The 13287-nt window shown below is 41.6% G+C and overlaps 1 protein-coding gene across 5 annotated transcripts in view; it reads left to right on the top strand.

Annotated features, from left to right (window-relative positions):
- The window catches only part of Taf2 (TATA-box binding protein associated factor 2), a 57059-nt gene extending 44355 nt beyond the window's left edge, over positions 1–12704 (top strand). For 2 of the 5 annotated variants that reach the window (XR_001781544.2, XM_011245657.3), the window contains exons 24-27: positions 556–661; positions 5509–5631; positions 11232–11460; positions 11680–12704. Coding sequence is in view for 3 of the 5 variants with exons in the window: in XM_011245657.3 (XP_011243959.1) it covers positions 556–661; positions 5509–5631; positions 11232–11460; positions 11680–11740 (519 nt within the window). In the remaining 2 variants the exon portion in view is untranslated. Of the gene's footprint in view, positions 1–555; positions 662–5508; positions 5632–11231 lie in introns of all 5 variants that reach the window. The other 3 variants (XR_001781543.2, NM_001081288.1, XM_006521076.4) reach the window with 2 other exon arrangements.
- The last annotated feature ends 583 nt before the right edge of the window (positions 12705–13287 follow it).

Raw genomic sequence — 13287 nt, 5'->3', positions numbered from 1 at the left:
ATGACGCGGTGTCTGTGCCTGTGTTTTGAGCAGTATCCAGGCAGACTGTTCTCCTGGCCATTGTCTACTGGTCTGTCTACCCTTGAACCTCAGGTCCCCTTTACGATTTACCTGAAGTTATCTGGGATATTCTCACATTTGCTGTAAATGCAGAGTCTGTCCTAAGGTGGGAATTGGAGCTTATAATCCTTACCCCCATCTTGGTTGGTTGTAGTTTTCAAAACAAGGCTTCTCCATGTAGCCCTGGCTGTCTTGGAACTTGTTTTGTAAACCAGAGTAGCCTCAAACTCAGAAATCACTTACTTCTGCCTCCCAAGTGCTAGGATTAAAGGTGTGAACTACCGTGCCTGGCTCACAGAAGCACTTTATCTGATCAGCTGCCTTTGGAGGCTGGACCACCTAATTTTTGTTTTAGTACCTTTGGAAGACAAGACACTGCTTTTCTTTTGGCGACTGTAATGGGTCTATTCTTTGGCCTCTCTTCCACTGTCCTTAAAGATAATATCTGAACATAAGGTGATGCTGCGTCTCTCTGTCCTTTTGTGCCTGCACTAGTTTTCAAGTTCTCAGGATGAGGAGGAGGTTGACATGGATACTGTTCATGACAGTCAAGCCTTCATCTCCCATCATCTGAACATGCTCGAAAGGCCGTCCACTCCAGGTAAGCACACGGCCTTGGGGGAGGTGGGCAGTGTTCACATATAATCGTTCTAAGGTCTGTTACTTGATTTTTAGACGAGCAAGTGTAACATTGAGAAACCAATATAAACTTCTTGAAATGTATCAGTGTAATTTATATTGACAAAATAATAAATTGTAGAAAGTACTTTTTGGAAGTTTGGCCAGATGGCTCAGTGGGTAAAGGCATTGGTTGTGCAAACCTGTCGCTCTGAGTTCAGTCCCTGCCACCCTGTAATGGTGAAAAGAAAAAACCAACCTCCGCAAGTTCCCTGACTTCCATCTGTGTACTGTGGCATACTTGCATACACACGCACACACACACACTAATGAAATTAACAAGTAGTACTTATTGTGTACTATTGGTTCTCTACATAGTGAGTTCCCGGCCAGCCAGAGCTATAGAGTGAGGCCTTGTCTCACCCTCCCCCTAAAAAATTTGGATTTGTGTAAGACATTTGTCATAACAAAATACTTTATTTACTCTCTTTTTTCCCCCCTTTTGTTTTTTTGAGACAGGAGACAGGGTTTCTTTGTATAGTTCAGCTGTCCTGGAACTAGCTCTGTAGACCAGGCTAGCCTGGAACTCACAGAGAGCCACCTGCCTCTGCCTCCCTAGTGCTGGGATGAAAGGCTTAAACTCCACCACCCAGCTTTATTTACTCTTAATAATAGGACTGTAGTTACATTTAATATAGTTTTCTTTTTTTTTTAAAACTAGTGTCAGTGTTTTCCATAATGCCACCTTTTTTTTTTTTGCTCTGTTCCATATAATTTGATATCACAGATTTCCTTGTATTTATTTCTCAACGACCATATTTTTTGTTGGTTGTACCATTTAGTAATAACAAAAAAATAATATACTTAAGTCCATTTCATTCTGTTTTGTGTGTGTGTGCAGGTGTGTATGTATGTGTTCATGTGTGGGTGCACACAAGTATATGGAGATCACAATTGTGGGTGTCATTCTTCAGCCACTGTCCATCTTTTGTTGAGACAGTGAGCTTCCAGGGATTAATTCTGCCATTCTGGAGGCAGAGGTAAGTGGATCTCTGAGTTAAAGGCCAGTCTGGTCATTAGAAAAAGTTCCAGGACAGCCAGGACTACATAGACAAACCCTGTCTCAAAAAACAGGTGCTCATGTGTGTGTCCCTCCCCCATCCCTCCTCCCCAAAAATCCTAATCCTGGCCTGTACTTTTTAAATGAATGGTCTTTATGTTCCCTTCATTGATATGTTTTACTGGCCCTCTGTATCTCTTAATGCATTTTGGCTGGAAGTCTACATAATCAGATGTCACAAGAGCTATACCAGTCTGTTTTAAGCCTGTTTGCGTGCTAGAGTGATTTCTACACTCTGATTCTCAGTCGGAGTGTCTGCTAGTGAGCTGTGTTTCTTGGCTCTAAATTTTCTGGTCCAGTCTTCCTTACCTTTAATATATATATTTCTATTCACCCCGTGGCCTTTTGGCATCCCCTTTCCTTTCTCTCTGAACCTTTTGTTTCCTGCTTTGTCCTCCAGTGGCTAGCTAATGACACTCCTGCTCAAGCAACTGTTAATGCAGTTACCACAGGAAGAGATGGGGCCGTACAGATACCTCTATGCATGATGGGAAGTGTGCAGATGTCTCTACCTGCTGCTGTTCATGGTTACAACAGCAGTGATTCAGGATATTCTTGATCTTACATTCTCTCTGCCCTCTTTTCTGTGATGTCCCTGCATCTCAGTGGAGTGAAGGGATGGAAACACTCTTGTTATAAAGCTGAGCCGCCTTCTGTCATTTATTCTTAGCGCTTTGGGCATATGTGAGTCTACATTCATTAGAGCCTTTTCACTCTGCTGAGAGCCACAGTGGTCTTAGAACAAGCATGTGTGTTTAGAAGGCAGTTTGACTTGTTCATCAATGGTAGTGTGTTCCCTGCTTGGGCCAATGCCCTCCCAGCAATAGGCTTTGACCAGGTTTGACCAGGTATCAAGTGTGGATTCCCTCCCGTGAAGCCAGCCATCGTAAGCAGTCGCAGAGACACTTGGTCATCCCACAGCTAGCTGTGCCACTCTTGCCCCAGTGGATTTACCTAGTGGGTCAGTATTGTAGCTCCCACCATGCTGCAGCTGTGAGAGAAGACAGATGAGTTGTAGCCTGCATCGCACCTTTCCTGCACTGTAAAGACTCTCTGTAAGCAGAGAGGGAGTTTCCAGTTCAGTTCTGTCTTCATTTCTTTGTATTCTGTAACCGAAGTGTATGCTGTGTTCAGTAGAAAGGCCTTAACATCTCATTCTGGGAGGTAAGCTAGACCAGTGACAATAGGCTGTATTTTTTTTCCAAAGATTTATTTTTATTATTGTTATTAGTGTGTGTGTGTGTGTGTGTGTGGGGTAAGTGTCTTCTGAAAGTCTGAAGAACATTCCTTTGAGTTTGAGTTACAGAATTTGCGAGCCGCTTAGCATGGGTGCTTGGAACTGAACACAGGTCCTTTGGAAGCACAGCAAATGCTTTTAAGTGCTGAGCCATCCTTCATCCTCATGGCCTTTCCTTTTCAGGGTGTCCGCAGCCTCTGTAGCAAACAATGCATGGGAAGGTGTGCTGCACCTCACACTGGGGTTAAGCTCATGACTTCTAGGAGAGCGTTGACAACCCTTGAATTTCTTCTGTCTATAGTATTCCTTTAATTTGGACATCATGAGTTGTCTTGGGTTGGCATGTTTTGAAATATCTGTTTCTCTTATTAATTAAAACATCTTTATTGACTTTAGCAGCCTTGATTAGCAGTTATTTATTTTCAGGACGTGAGTGTATCTTTCCATGCTTTTCTGGCTCTTAGGGTTGTAGATGAGGGACCTGTTGTTATTTGGTGTGTTTATCTTTCTAAATATGTTGCTGTATTATCCCTTACAAAGGATTTTTTTTTAATCATTTACTTTTGAATGCTACATCTTATGTATCACAAGCTGGCCTTGAACTTGCTGTGTAGCTTCTTCTCCTCCTTCCTTTACCTCCTAAATCCTGGAATTATAAATGTTCAGTACACATGACTAGTTTTGTACTGGCTGGGCATTAAACCTAGGACTTCATCCATTCTAAGCAAACACTCTGACAACTGACCTGCATTTCCAGTTCCTTTAGAGCTTTCAGGGTCTGCCCTCTGCTCTGGGTTTTTAAAATTTTCACTGTTACATATCATGGAGAGGTTCTTCTCCACTCATGTCTAGTTGAACTTCTAAATGCCTCTTGTGTTTGGATGTCTGTTATTGTAGATTTGAGATTTCTGTCTTTGTCGTTTAGTCTCAGTTCTTCTAGCTTGTGGATAGATATTCTTTTTAGGTTTTATCTCTTAATCATATGCCAGGGTTCTTAGAAATTTTAGTCATGCCGTTTTGCCTTATTGGTTATTTTATTTATTAGTATTTGAATTCAGTATTGTGTGTGTGTGTGTGTGTGTGTGTGTATGCATACCTTAGTACACATATGCAAGTTGTAGGACAACTTGTAGAAGTCAGTTCTTGAGCTGGAAAGATGACTCAGTGGTTAAGAGCACTGACTGCTCTTCCAGAAGTTCTGAGTTCAATTCCCAGCAACCACATGGTGGCTCACAACCATCTATAATGGGATCTGATGCCCTCTTCTGGTGCGTCTGAAAACAGCTACAGTGTCCTCATAAATAAATCATTTTTTAAAAAAATTGAAGGAGGAGGAGGAAGAAGAAGAAAAGAGGGAGGAAGAGGAGGAGGAGGAGGAGAAAACAAGTAGTCATTGTCCTCTCCCTTCACCATGTGGTCTCAGGTTTTTAGGCTCTGCAGCAGGACCTTTCCTGCTGCTCATTCCTCTGCTTGGTTAATCTGTTGTTAGTTAAAACATCACCGTAGTTTTTATTTAATTCACTTTTTGTCGTTTCCAACTTTTTTTCTCAAATCTTAATTTCTTTCCTGGATTTTTTCTACACTGCTGCCTTTTTTTAAATCCATATTCCTATCTTTTTTTTTTTTTTTTTTTTTTTTTTTTTTTACCAACTCTCTTGTCTGGGCTGCTGAGTTTCTCCATCTATGTGATCATAACGATTTAAGGCTGCTCATCGTGATTATGAGTTAGCGTTTTGGGTATTTCACAGTGTCTTGAGTTGAGGAGTTAGGAACTTTGGGAGGACTTATGTTGCCTCGCGTTCCATATTTCTTTGGAAACGTGTTGCAGTGTATGCCTCTGCTGTTCTGGGCACTTCTGGTTTTATTATTGATCAGCCTACTCTTGAGTGTTCAATCTCTGCTGCCACTCAGAACAAAAAGCCAACTGCTGAACCCCTAACAACAGATGTTGAAGACAAAAGGCACAGAGCACACATAAAGCTGCTGATAACTGGTGAGCTCGGAGAGGAAGATGGGAAACTCTCATGCTACTGTTCCCAAGTTTGTGCATAAGCTTGGGACTAGAATCTGACATGGATTCGATTATCCTGTTTTATGTTATACCATTAATTCTACTTCTTGTTTTAAATGGGTTTGTAACATCTTTTTAAATATATTCAGTAAGTTTAACAATTGAAATGTTTTTTAGGAAACTTTGCAAACTGTATGCAAATGCCAAATAAATAGTAATATAGATGAAGTGACTTGTGTAGCAGAGTGTAGGCCCTAATTTAAGTGTTCAGCAAGTCTTTCAAGTGTGAATTTTCTCTGAGGCAACAGGTCAAAGGATTAAATTAATATTGTATTCCATTTATGATTAGACTTTTACTAGAGTTAAACTATTTCTGGTTTTAAAGCTAACATGTGAAACCTGTTAAACTTTTTTCTGCTGTTAGGAAACAAAGAACTGTATTTGCCCTTTTTGATCTTTTAGGGCTCTCTAAGTACCGGCCGTCCGGCTCCAGATCCTCCTTAATGCCCCAGCATTCATTAGGCTGTGACATCACACCACCCACAAAACCCCAGTGGAGTATGGAGCTGTCCCGAAAGGGAGCAGGTACACTTGCTTGTGTTTGTTTGTTTTGTCTCAAGAAAATTACATTTAGAGTTAATTTATCAATTAAAAAATACTGGGAAGATGGAGAACTTAGTTTTCTTGCAATATATTGGTTTTATATTATGTAATTTAAAGACTATTTCAGATTAGTGTTTATCTGTTTCAGAAGTTTGTGTTTCTGTTAATAGGAAATTTATAAATAACAAAAAATAATGAAAAGTATTCTTTATTATGTTGTTGTAATTAGCTACTGTAATAATGAAATCACTCGCTCTTTCCTTATAGTCGGAAGTTAAGTGTAAACCTCAGATCCTGTCACTGCACCTTCACGCAATCCACAAATAAATCACCCAGAGCCCAGTCAGGATTGCTGTTCCATTCACGAAAATGCAGTGCTAGACCTGTACTTAGAGTATTTCATACAGGATTGTCAAGATGGCTTTCTGGGAAAGATGGGTTCTGCCAAGCCCGACAGCTGAGTTTGATCCTCAGATCCCACATGATGGAAGGAGAGAGTTGAACACACACAAACACACACACACACACACACACACACAGACCGAGACTGAAGATGGCTTTCTGGGAAAGATGGGTTCTGCCAAGCCCGACAGCTGAGTTTGATGGGTTCTGCCAAGCCCGACAGCTGAGTTTGATCCTCAGATCCCACATGATGGAAGGAGAGAGTTGAACACACACAAACACACACACACACACACACACACACACACACACACCCCGAGACCACACACACACACACACACACACACACACACACACACACACCCCGAGCACACACACACACACACACACACACACACACACACACACCCCGAGCACACACACACACACACACACACACACACACACCCCGAGCACACACACACACACACACACCCCGAGCACACGCACACACACACCACACACACACACACACCCCGAGACCGAGACCGAGAAAGTTTCCATTGACTAGGCTTGCTTAAGTAGTTCCGCCCAGCTGTACTTATTCATGCATTTTACACGGTCTCCTCAGTTCCTATTGTTTTATTCCTAAGTCTCAGGTCTTATTGTGTTCCTCAGTTACTAATCAAGCAAAGATGAGAATCCAAATAAATAGCACCTGTCAGATGCTATGAGCTACCAGGAAACCAAGATGACGGTTTCCAGGCGTTTAAGGAAAGAATTACGAGAGAAAGCCACATAGTGATGTCACTTGTGAAGACTGGGGTTTCCAAAGTCATCAGTAACCCTTGAGCAGCTATGGCTATGGGCTTATGCCTCCGTGGCTGGATCTTGCTTTGATACAGAAGAGTAATGCTTATCCATGTGAGGAAGGAGCTCAGGGACCAACTGTGATTAATAAGTAGACTTCAGCCAAAAGCAACAGCTCAGAATACTTCAGTGTTAAGAACACAGATCATTGTCTGCCAAAAGCTTTTTGTGAGGTGTGTGTGTACCTTTATTGTAGTAGATTCACACAATATGTTTCAGAAGGAATCCAGCTGGGACTTGGCCTTGTATTTCCATGAGTGAAGGGCTTGGGGGATTAATTCTTTGGCTCCTTCTCCCATTTTCTCCTTCCTCACTTCTCTCACCTCTCTTTTTGCCCTTTCCCTCCTTACTCCTTCGTGTGTGTGTGTGCGTGTGTGCGTGTGCGCGCACGTGTGTGTGCATTTTGAATTTCAAATATAGCTTTTCCCTAACACATTGATACACTGGAAAAAAGGTAACTGTGTGAAACATAAGAAAAGCTCTTTGATAGACTACAAATAAGCAATAGAAGTACCTTCCTTTCTCATTTGGACTTTTATTTATTTGCATGAATGTGTGTGCACGTATGTCACAGTGCACATGGAGAGGGCAGTTTCAGCCTTGGTGGTAAGCATCATCAACTGCTGAGCCATTCTGCTGGGCCCAGGGAGTAAAGTTTCACTCCTAACTGGTGTGACAGTATTCCTGTAGGAGCATCACTCACAAATCACCTTTTGGGATCAAGTAAGTTAGAGGTGGCCATGTGTGGGAGTGAGATTGGTCTGTGGCTGAGTTAGGGTCCTGAGAGAAAGAGAAGAGTGGTAAGGGAAGCTGTGGCCTCCCTTCCATTTGCAAACTCGAGAGGAAGGAGCACACGTGGGCTTTGGGGGGACATGTCCAGCTGAGGTCTCTTTCATTCATGCTCGCTAAAACGTATGGAAATGTTTGCTCTAGTTGACTCCAAACGGAGAGATGGCATATAAAATCTAGTAGACTTGCAGCTCTTTTCGAAGTGCTTAAGTGAAACTCCTTCAGCAGGGTTGCTCTACTCGTGTGCTGTTTCCTCGGGTTCCGAGCTGTTGAGTGTGGGTCCCTTGCTTCCTCTGCTCACAAAGTGAAGCGACATCTCATATGTCTTAATGACTTAGAGCCAAGGACCCAGATGATATTCAAGAACAGAAATGTGTTACAAACCTCATCTAGGAGAGATAGAAACAAACGATGCCGCTCTAAGGGAGCTGAAGGAGAGAGGCTTATTTTGTTAGTAGAGGACAGTGATGATGTACTTTTAACGCCTCCTACACACACACACACACACCACACACACACACGTGCACATTTGAAACACACACAGCTCCAGGTACACACACACACACACACACACACCCCGAGGCCTGCAGCGGGCCCCCCCACCCCCTGCATTCTCCCTCTTCTTGTGTATGAGGGTAAAAAAGATGTGTTAAATGCGTATGATTTTGTGCAGGTGGTAGGGCAGGCTGTGGGATAACCAAGGAGAGGTGTGAAAATGGTCCCTTCACCCACTCCCTTTCCCTGCCCCTGTCCCGAAGGAAGGAAGAGAATAGGCAGGAAGGGCCCAGTGGTTCTGAGAGAGACAGGTTTGAGCATCATAGATCTCCCTCCCAGCACTGAGCCCCCTTTCTTCCACTGCAAGGTTGCAGGCATCAGGACTGTCTCCTGGGTTTATTTAGTGATGGCAAGAATGAGAAACAGAGGGCTAGGGGGTGATGGTGGAGCAGATGAAACTCCCTAGTGATTTCTGGGGGGAAGAGGGGAGTCTTGCAGCTGCCTTGCTCAGGCTGCTGGGTTATGTAATGCCTTCTTGCATAATTCAGAAAATACAACTCTAGTTCTTGAAATCTTACTTTGAAATTAAAACAATTTGTTTTTCAAAGCTTGTATGCTTTCCCTAGAGATCTTTTTTTGGAACTCAAGATGAAAAACAGACTTTTTTTTTTTTTAATCTTTAGATTACAATGATGTATTTCAACATCTTATTTTTCTATTTAATCTAAAGAACCAAAGAGCAGAATTCATGTCTTTTCTAACAAACTATAGACTTTGTATTGAATATGAACGTATACCTAATATAAATGAAGTCAATAAAATTAACAGATTGTTCAGTGTTTCTTACATGTTCTTATTAGATGGACTGTTGAGCTTGCAAGTTAGGCTTTTATTAAGTACATTTGTTTGTTTCAGATCTGTTATATTGACTACAGCTTGTTTGTTTAACATGATTTTACATTGGGCAGAACAATTGGGAATATCTTTTGCATAACACAAATGAACATCTTACAGGATTTTGAATTATGTGTGTCTCGATCTCTGAAATAGAGAAGGTGTTTCAAATCACTAAAGGGGTTTTGACGAGCCGAGCCCATCCTCCTCGGTCCTCTGCCCATGAGAGTGTATTTGTGACATCAGTGCCCACAGGAAGCCCACAGCAGTCCTTTTGATGGTTACCTTTTAAATTTATACTCCCGTCTATAGCTTCTCTCCCTCCCCTTTGCCATATATGTTCGTCACATTTTTATCTGTAGTTATTAGTTGTTAACACAATTGAGTTCCTTGTGACTTTTGTGTATTACAGTCCCGTCTAGACACGTAATTGGAGGCAGGTGTGCTGGTACTGTGTATCTTCATTTGGAAGTACCAGTAGCCAGTTGACTCTTTTTGCAAGGTTAACTATTGTGGTTAGTCAGGATCTAGATGCATTAACTCATTGTGGATTACAAAGTAATGTTATTCTAATTAATCTTTCCATTTTTATTTATAGGATGTATTGTTTCTCTAAAGCTAAATTCCCTTTTACTATTACTCATTGGTATGAGCCATATAGGAAAGTCTAGATAAATGCCTAATTCTCTCTGTATTTAATAATTTTTAAAAACAATGAGTTTATTGACCACATATTTTAATGGTGATCAGTTCAGAGTATTTATTATCCAGGATTAGTATTGGAATTGTTGTATCTTTGAACATCTTTAAAGGCTGCCTCCTGAGTCAGTTAGGCAAGACTGAGTTCCTTGTTGTTGTATCGAATGCTTCAGGCTCATCCTATAAATATTCTGACTCAAACTGGACTCAGTGCTTTGTCACAGGAACCATTGATTCTGCTACCCAGGTTCTTAAAGCTACTTAACTTCCTGTGTTCTCATAAAAGTCAAGCAAAATTTAAGATGTGTAGGCAGGGTATCCTATTCTGAGCAATGGGGCCTGCAGGTAAGGATGAATTCATCTTCAAAGTGGTTGTAGGTATTCTGGGAAAGAGTCAGCCATTTGGTCTTTGCCTCTGCTCAGAAGCACAACTTCCAGGATAAGCATTCACTTTTCTGAAATCCTAGCACCTCGGCCAGTGTTTAGGACTGATGATGAGACCTGTGCAGCTCAGGACTGAGACTCTGACAAGTGCAGATAGTCAGCTAGTTAGTGTAGGCAGTTGCTAAACAGTGGATGCTGCATGACCGGCCATGAGCTGGGAGCTCAGTTGCTCATTTGTCTTTAGCATTGTTTCTTTTTCCTGTTACCTGGCTAGGTTTTGTGAGATATGAGTCTGGTTTTCTATACTTCTAGCTTGAGGAACATATTTAAGGCATTTAAGATGGAAATTAAGATCATATAATAGCACGTTCTGTTACAGTTCCTTGGTCAACAGGTTATTAGAACTGAAGGATGCCTTTGGGACATTGAGTCAGTTTTTAGTCATAATACAGTACATATTAGAGGCTAACCAGACAGTGTGATCGAGAACACAGGCTCCCAAGTTTCAGTTTCTGTCTTTTCTACTGATGTTACTGTTGTCTTTAGGAACATTTGCGCTCACAGCCTCTGCACTTCCTGGGTCTTTACTGTGTGCTCTGAGTCTTCCAGAAGAGTTTACCTCTACCTATTTATTCCTAGAAACCATCTAAGGAACTAAAGAAACATTTAATTTTCACTAAGATACCTTTATCAATAACTAACATAGTATATTTGTGTCTGAATACTTTTCTAAGTGACCCAATAAAGACTGCCCTCTTCTCAGGGCAGAGAAGTATTTGAAGGAGTTCTATTTTCATTGGCCAGTATAGATTTTAGTATATAGCACAAAGTAAGTGATTGTTAAATCATATTACTTACAAAATATTAACATTCAAAGGCTGGTTTGCTAATACATTAGCACATTACAATTTTTTATAGGCCAGATGGACCTAAAATAGTTGACTTCTGTCCAATGCTGGCAGTGCTGTTGTTAGCTGCTGTGTACCCATGAGTCTGTCATCAGCTTCCTCTGAGGAAAGCTGTCCTTCCTTACCATCGACAGAAACTCATTCCGTGTTTTTATCCCGAAGGTAAAGAGCAGCCTTTGGAGATGGGTGTGCATTCCATGGTGGCAGCCCCGCTCTCCATGTTTGCTAAGGAGGCTCTGTCATCGCGACACAGCGAGCACCATCACCACCATCACCATGAGCACAAGAAGAAGAAGAAGAAGCACAAGCACAAACACAAGCACAAGCACAAGCACGACAGCAAGGACAAGGACAGGGAGCCCTTCGCCTTCTCCAGCCCTGCCAGCGGCAGGTCTGTGCGCTCCCCCTCACTCTCAGACTGAAGCCTGGTCCTCTGTGGAGACACAAGCAGGGAGTGTGGAGAGACTGCAGAGGATGTCTATTTGTATGCCTGAGGTTTATATAGGAATGAGTGTATTGGCTCTGGATGAATGTTCCCCCCACCCCAGTCCCCCCCATTCTTCCTGAAAACAGAGGATGACTTTTATAAAAGCCTTCCTGTCCACTGCAGGCCCATTCAGATGCTGGTCTCCTGTGGACCCACAAAGTCAGGTATGCTTGAAAGCCTTTGATGGATGTCAGAGGCAGAAGGACCTTTTCAACAGAAACAACTGCCAGATCTGTGGGACCCAGCGGTTCCATGAAGTGCTGAATACCGCCACTTGGAATTGCTGGAGAGGCTGTTGTGTAGGACTCAATCCCTCGACTGCTTTTTGTGTTAGCCATTGAAACTGAACACCGTCATTTATGAGCAAAGAGTCTTATATTTCTTTTTACCCTAAAGTACAAAAAGTTTTGAAAGAAATTATTTTTTAAAAAATTTAAAGTAACTATCTTTTGGTAGTACATTTGGTGATTATGATGTTGCAATGTAGCAGATGCAACATTATTCTCCAGTCAAGATGTTTAAATTATGTTTTGTTTTGTCTTCCATTAAGTGCAAGTGAATGTGTTCATATGTAAAATATCTCTTGCTGAATGTGGACAGTTTACACACTTAACACATATTCTTTCTAAAATTACTCTGTACATAATAAGCCAGGCATGGTTGTGCATGCCTGTAATTCCAGCAGTTGGGAAGTCGGAGGATCATTCAAGGCCAGCCCGAGATACATGAGAATCTGTGTCAAAAAAGCAAAGTGACAAACGTTACTCTGTCTAACAAAACATGATACTCTGAAAGGGTGTCTTTATTTGCTGTTTGCGAGCTTGGATATAGATAATTTGGCCCACACTGGAGTATACCAGCAACAGTTTAAAATACATGTGCCATGCTTTGGTTTCGTATTTTAAAAGTTTGTATGGTTTTATGTTTTGGTTTTGATTTTAGGTTTTTGGTTTTCTGAATTTACCAGGTTCTGTGTTAAAAAATATTTTCATATCTATTCAGTTTTATTATTTCTTTTGTTACTAAATATTTGACTCATTTCTTGATCTCAGAATAAATATTTCAAAGGGGATCCAAAAATGCTGGACTTTTAAATATACTTTTAGTTATATTTAACTTGTTTAATAAATAACTTTTTAAGTTGGACAGTCTGCCTTTGTTTTTCTTTATCATCTTGTTAGCTTCCTGAGCATGTAGATATAATATGCCAGGTTGCATTTGCAGAGGGCTTTGAAATGAGTGGGATTTGAACTGTCCCAGTAACAGGGCAGTTCAGCAGATGGAGATGAGGTTAAGGTCTCTGCAGAAGAAACAATCCTTCAAAGCTAGACTGCGTGAGTGACCTTGACCTGGACTGTGAGCACAAAGGAAGTGTGCTCGGGTGCTGCGTGCAGGAGTTGGGATCTCACTGCAGTTTGGGCTCCCTTGGAACTCACTGTGTAGATCAGGCTAGGCTTGAACTCCCAGACCATCTGGCCTGCTAAGTGCTGGGACTAAAGCCGTGGGCCACCACACTTAGGGCTGATTCAAACTTATGAAATGGTGGCCAACTTTAGTTAGTTTTGAAAAATGGGAATTTTTAATATCTTGGTGTGCAAGTAGCACCTTTATATAGCACCTAGAACTTAGCTGTTTCAGAAAAATTACTTCTGCCATGACTTGAAGAGAATCATGCTATCCTGCTGCCATATAAAGGCTCTCCGATACATCAGGTATAGCACTAAGACTTGG

The sequence above is a fragment of the Mus musculus genome, chromosome 15 (genome assembly GCF_000001635.26).
Source record: "Mus musculus strain C57BL/6J chromosome 15, GRCm38.p6 C57BL/6J".
NCBI lineage: Eukaryota > Metazoa > Chordata > Mammalia > Rodentia > Muridae > Mus > Mus musculus.
The sequence above is the reverse complement of the archived record's forward strand: the minus strand, read 5'-3'. Positions and strand labels throughout refer to the sequence as shown.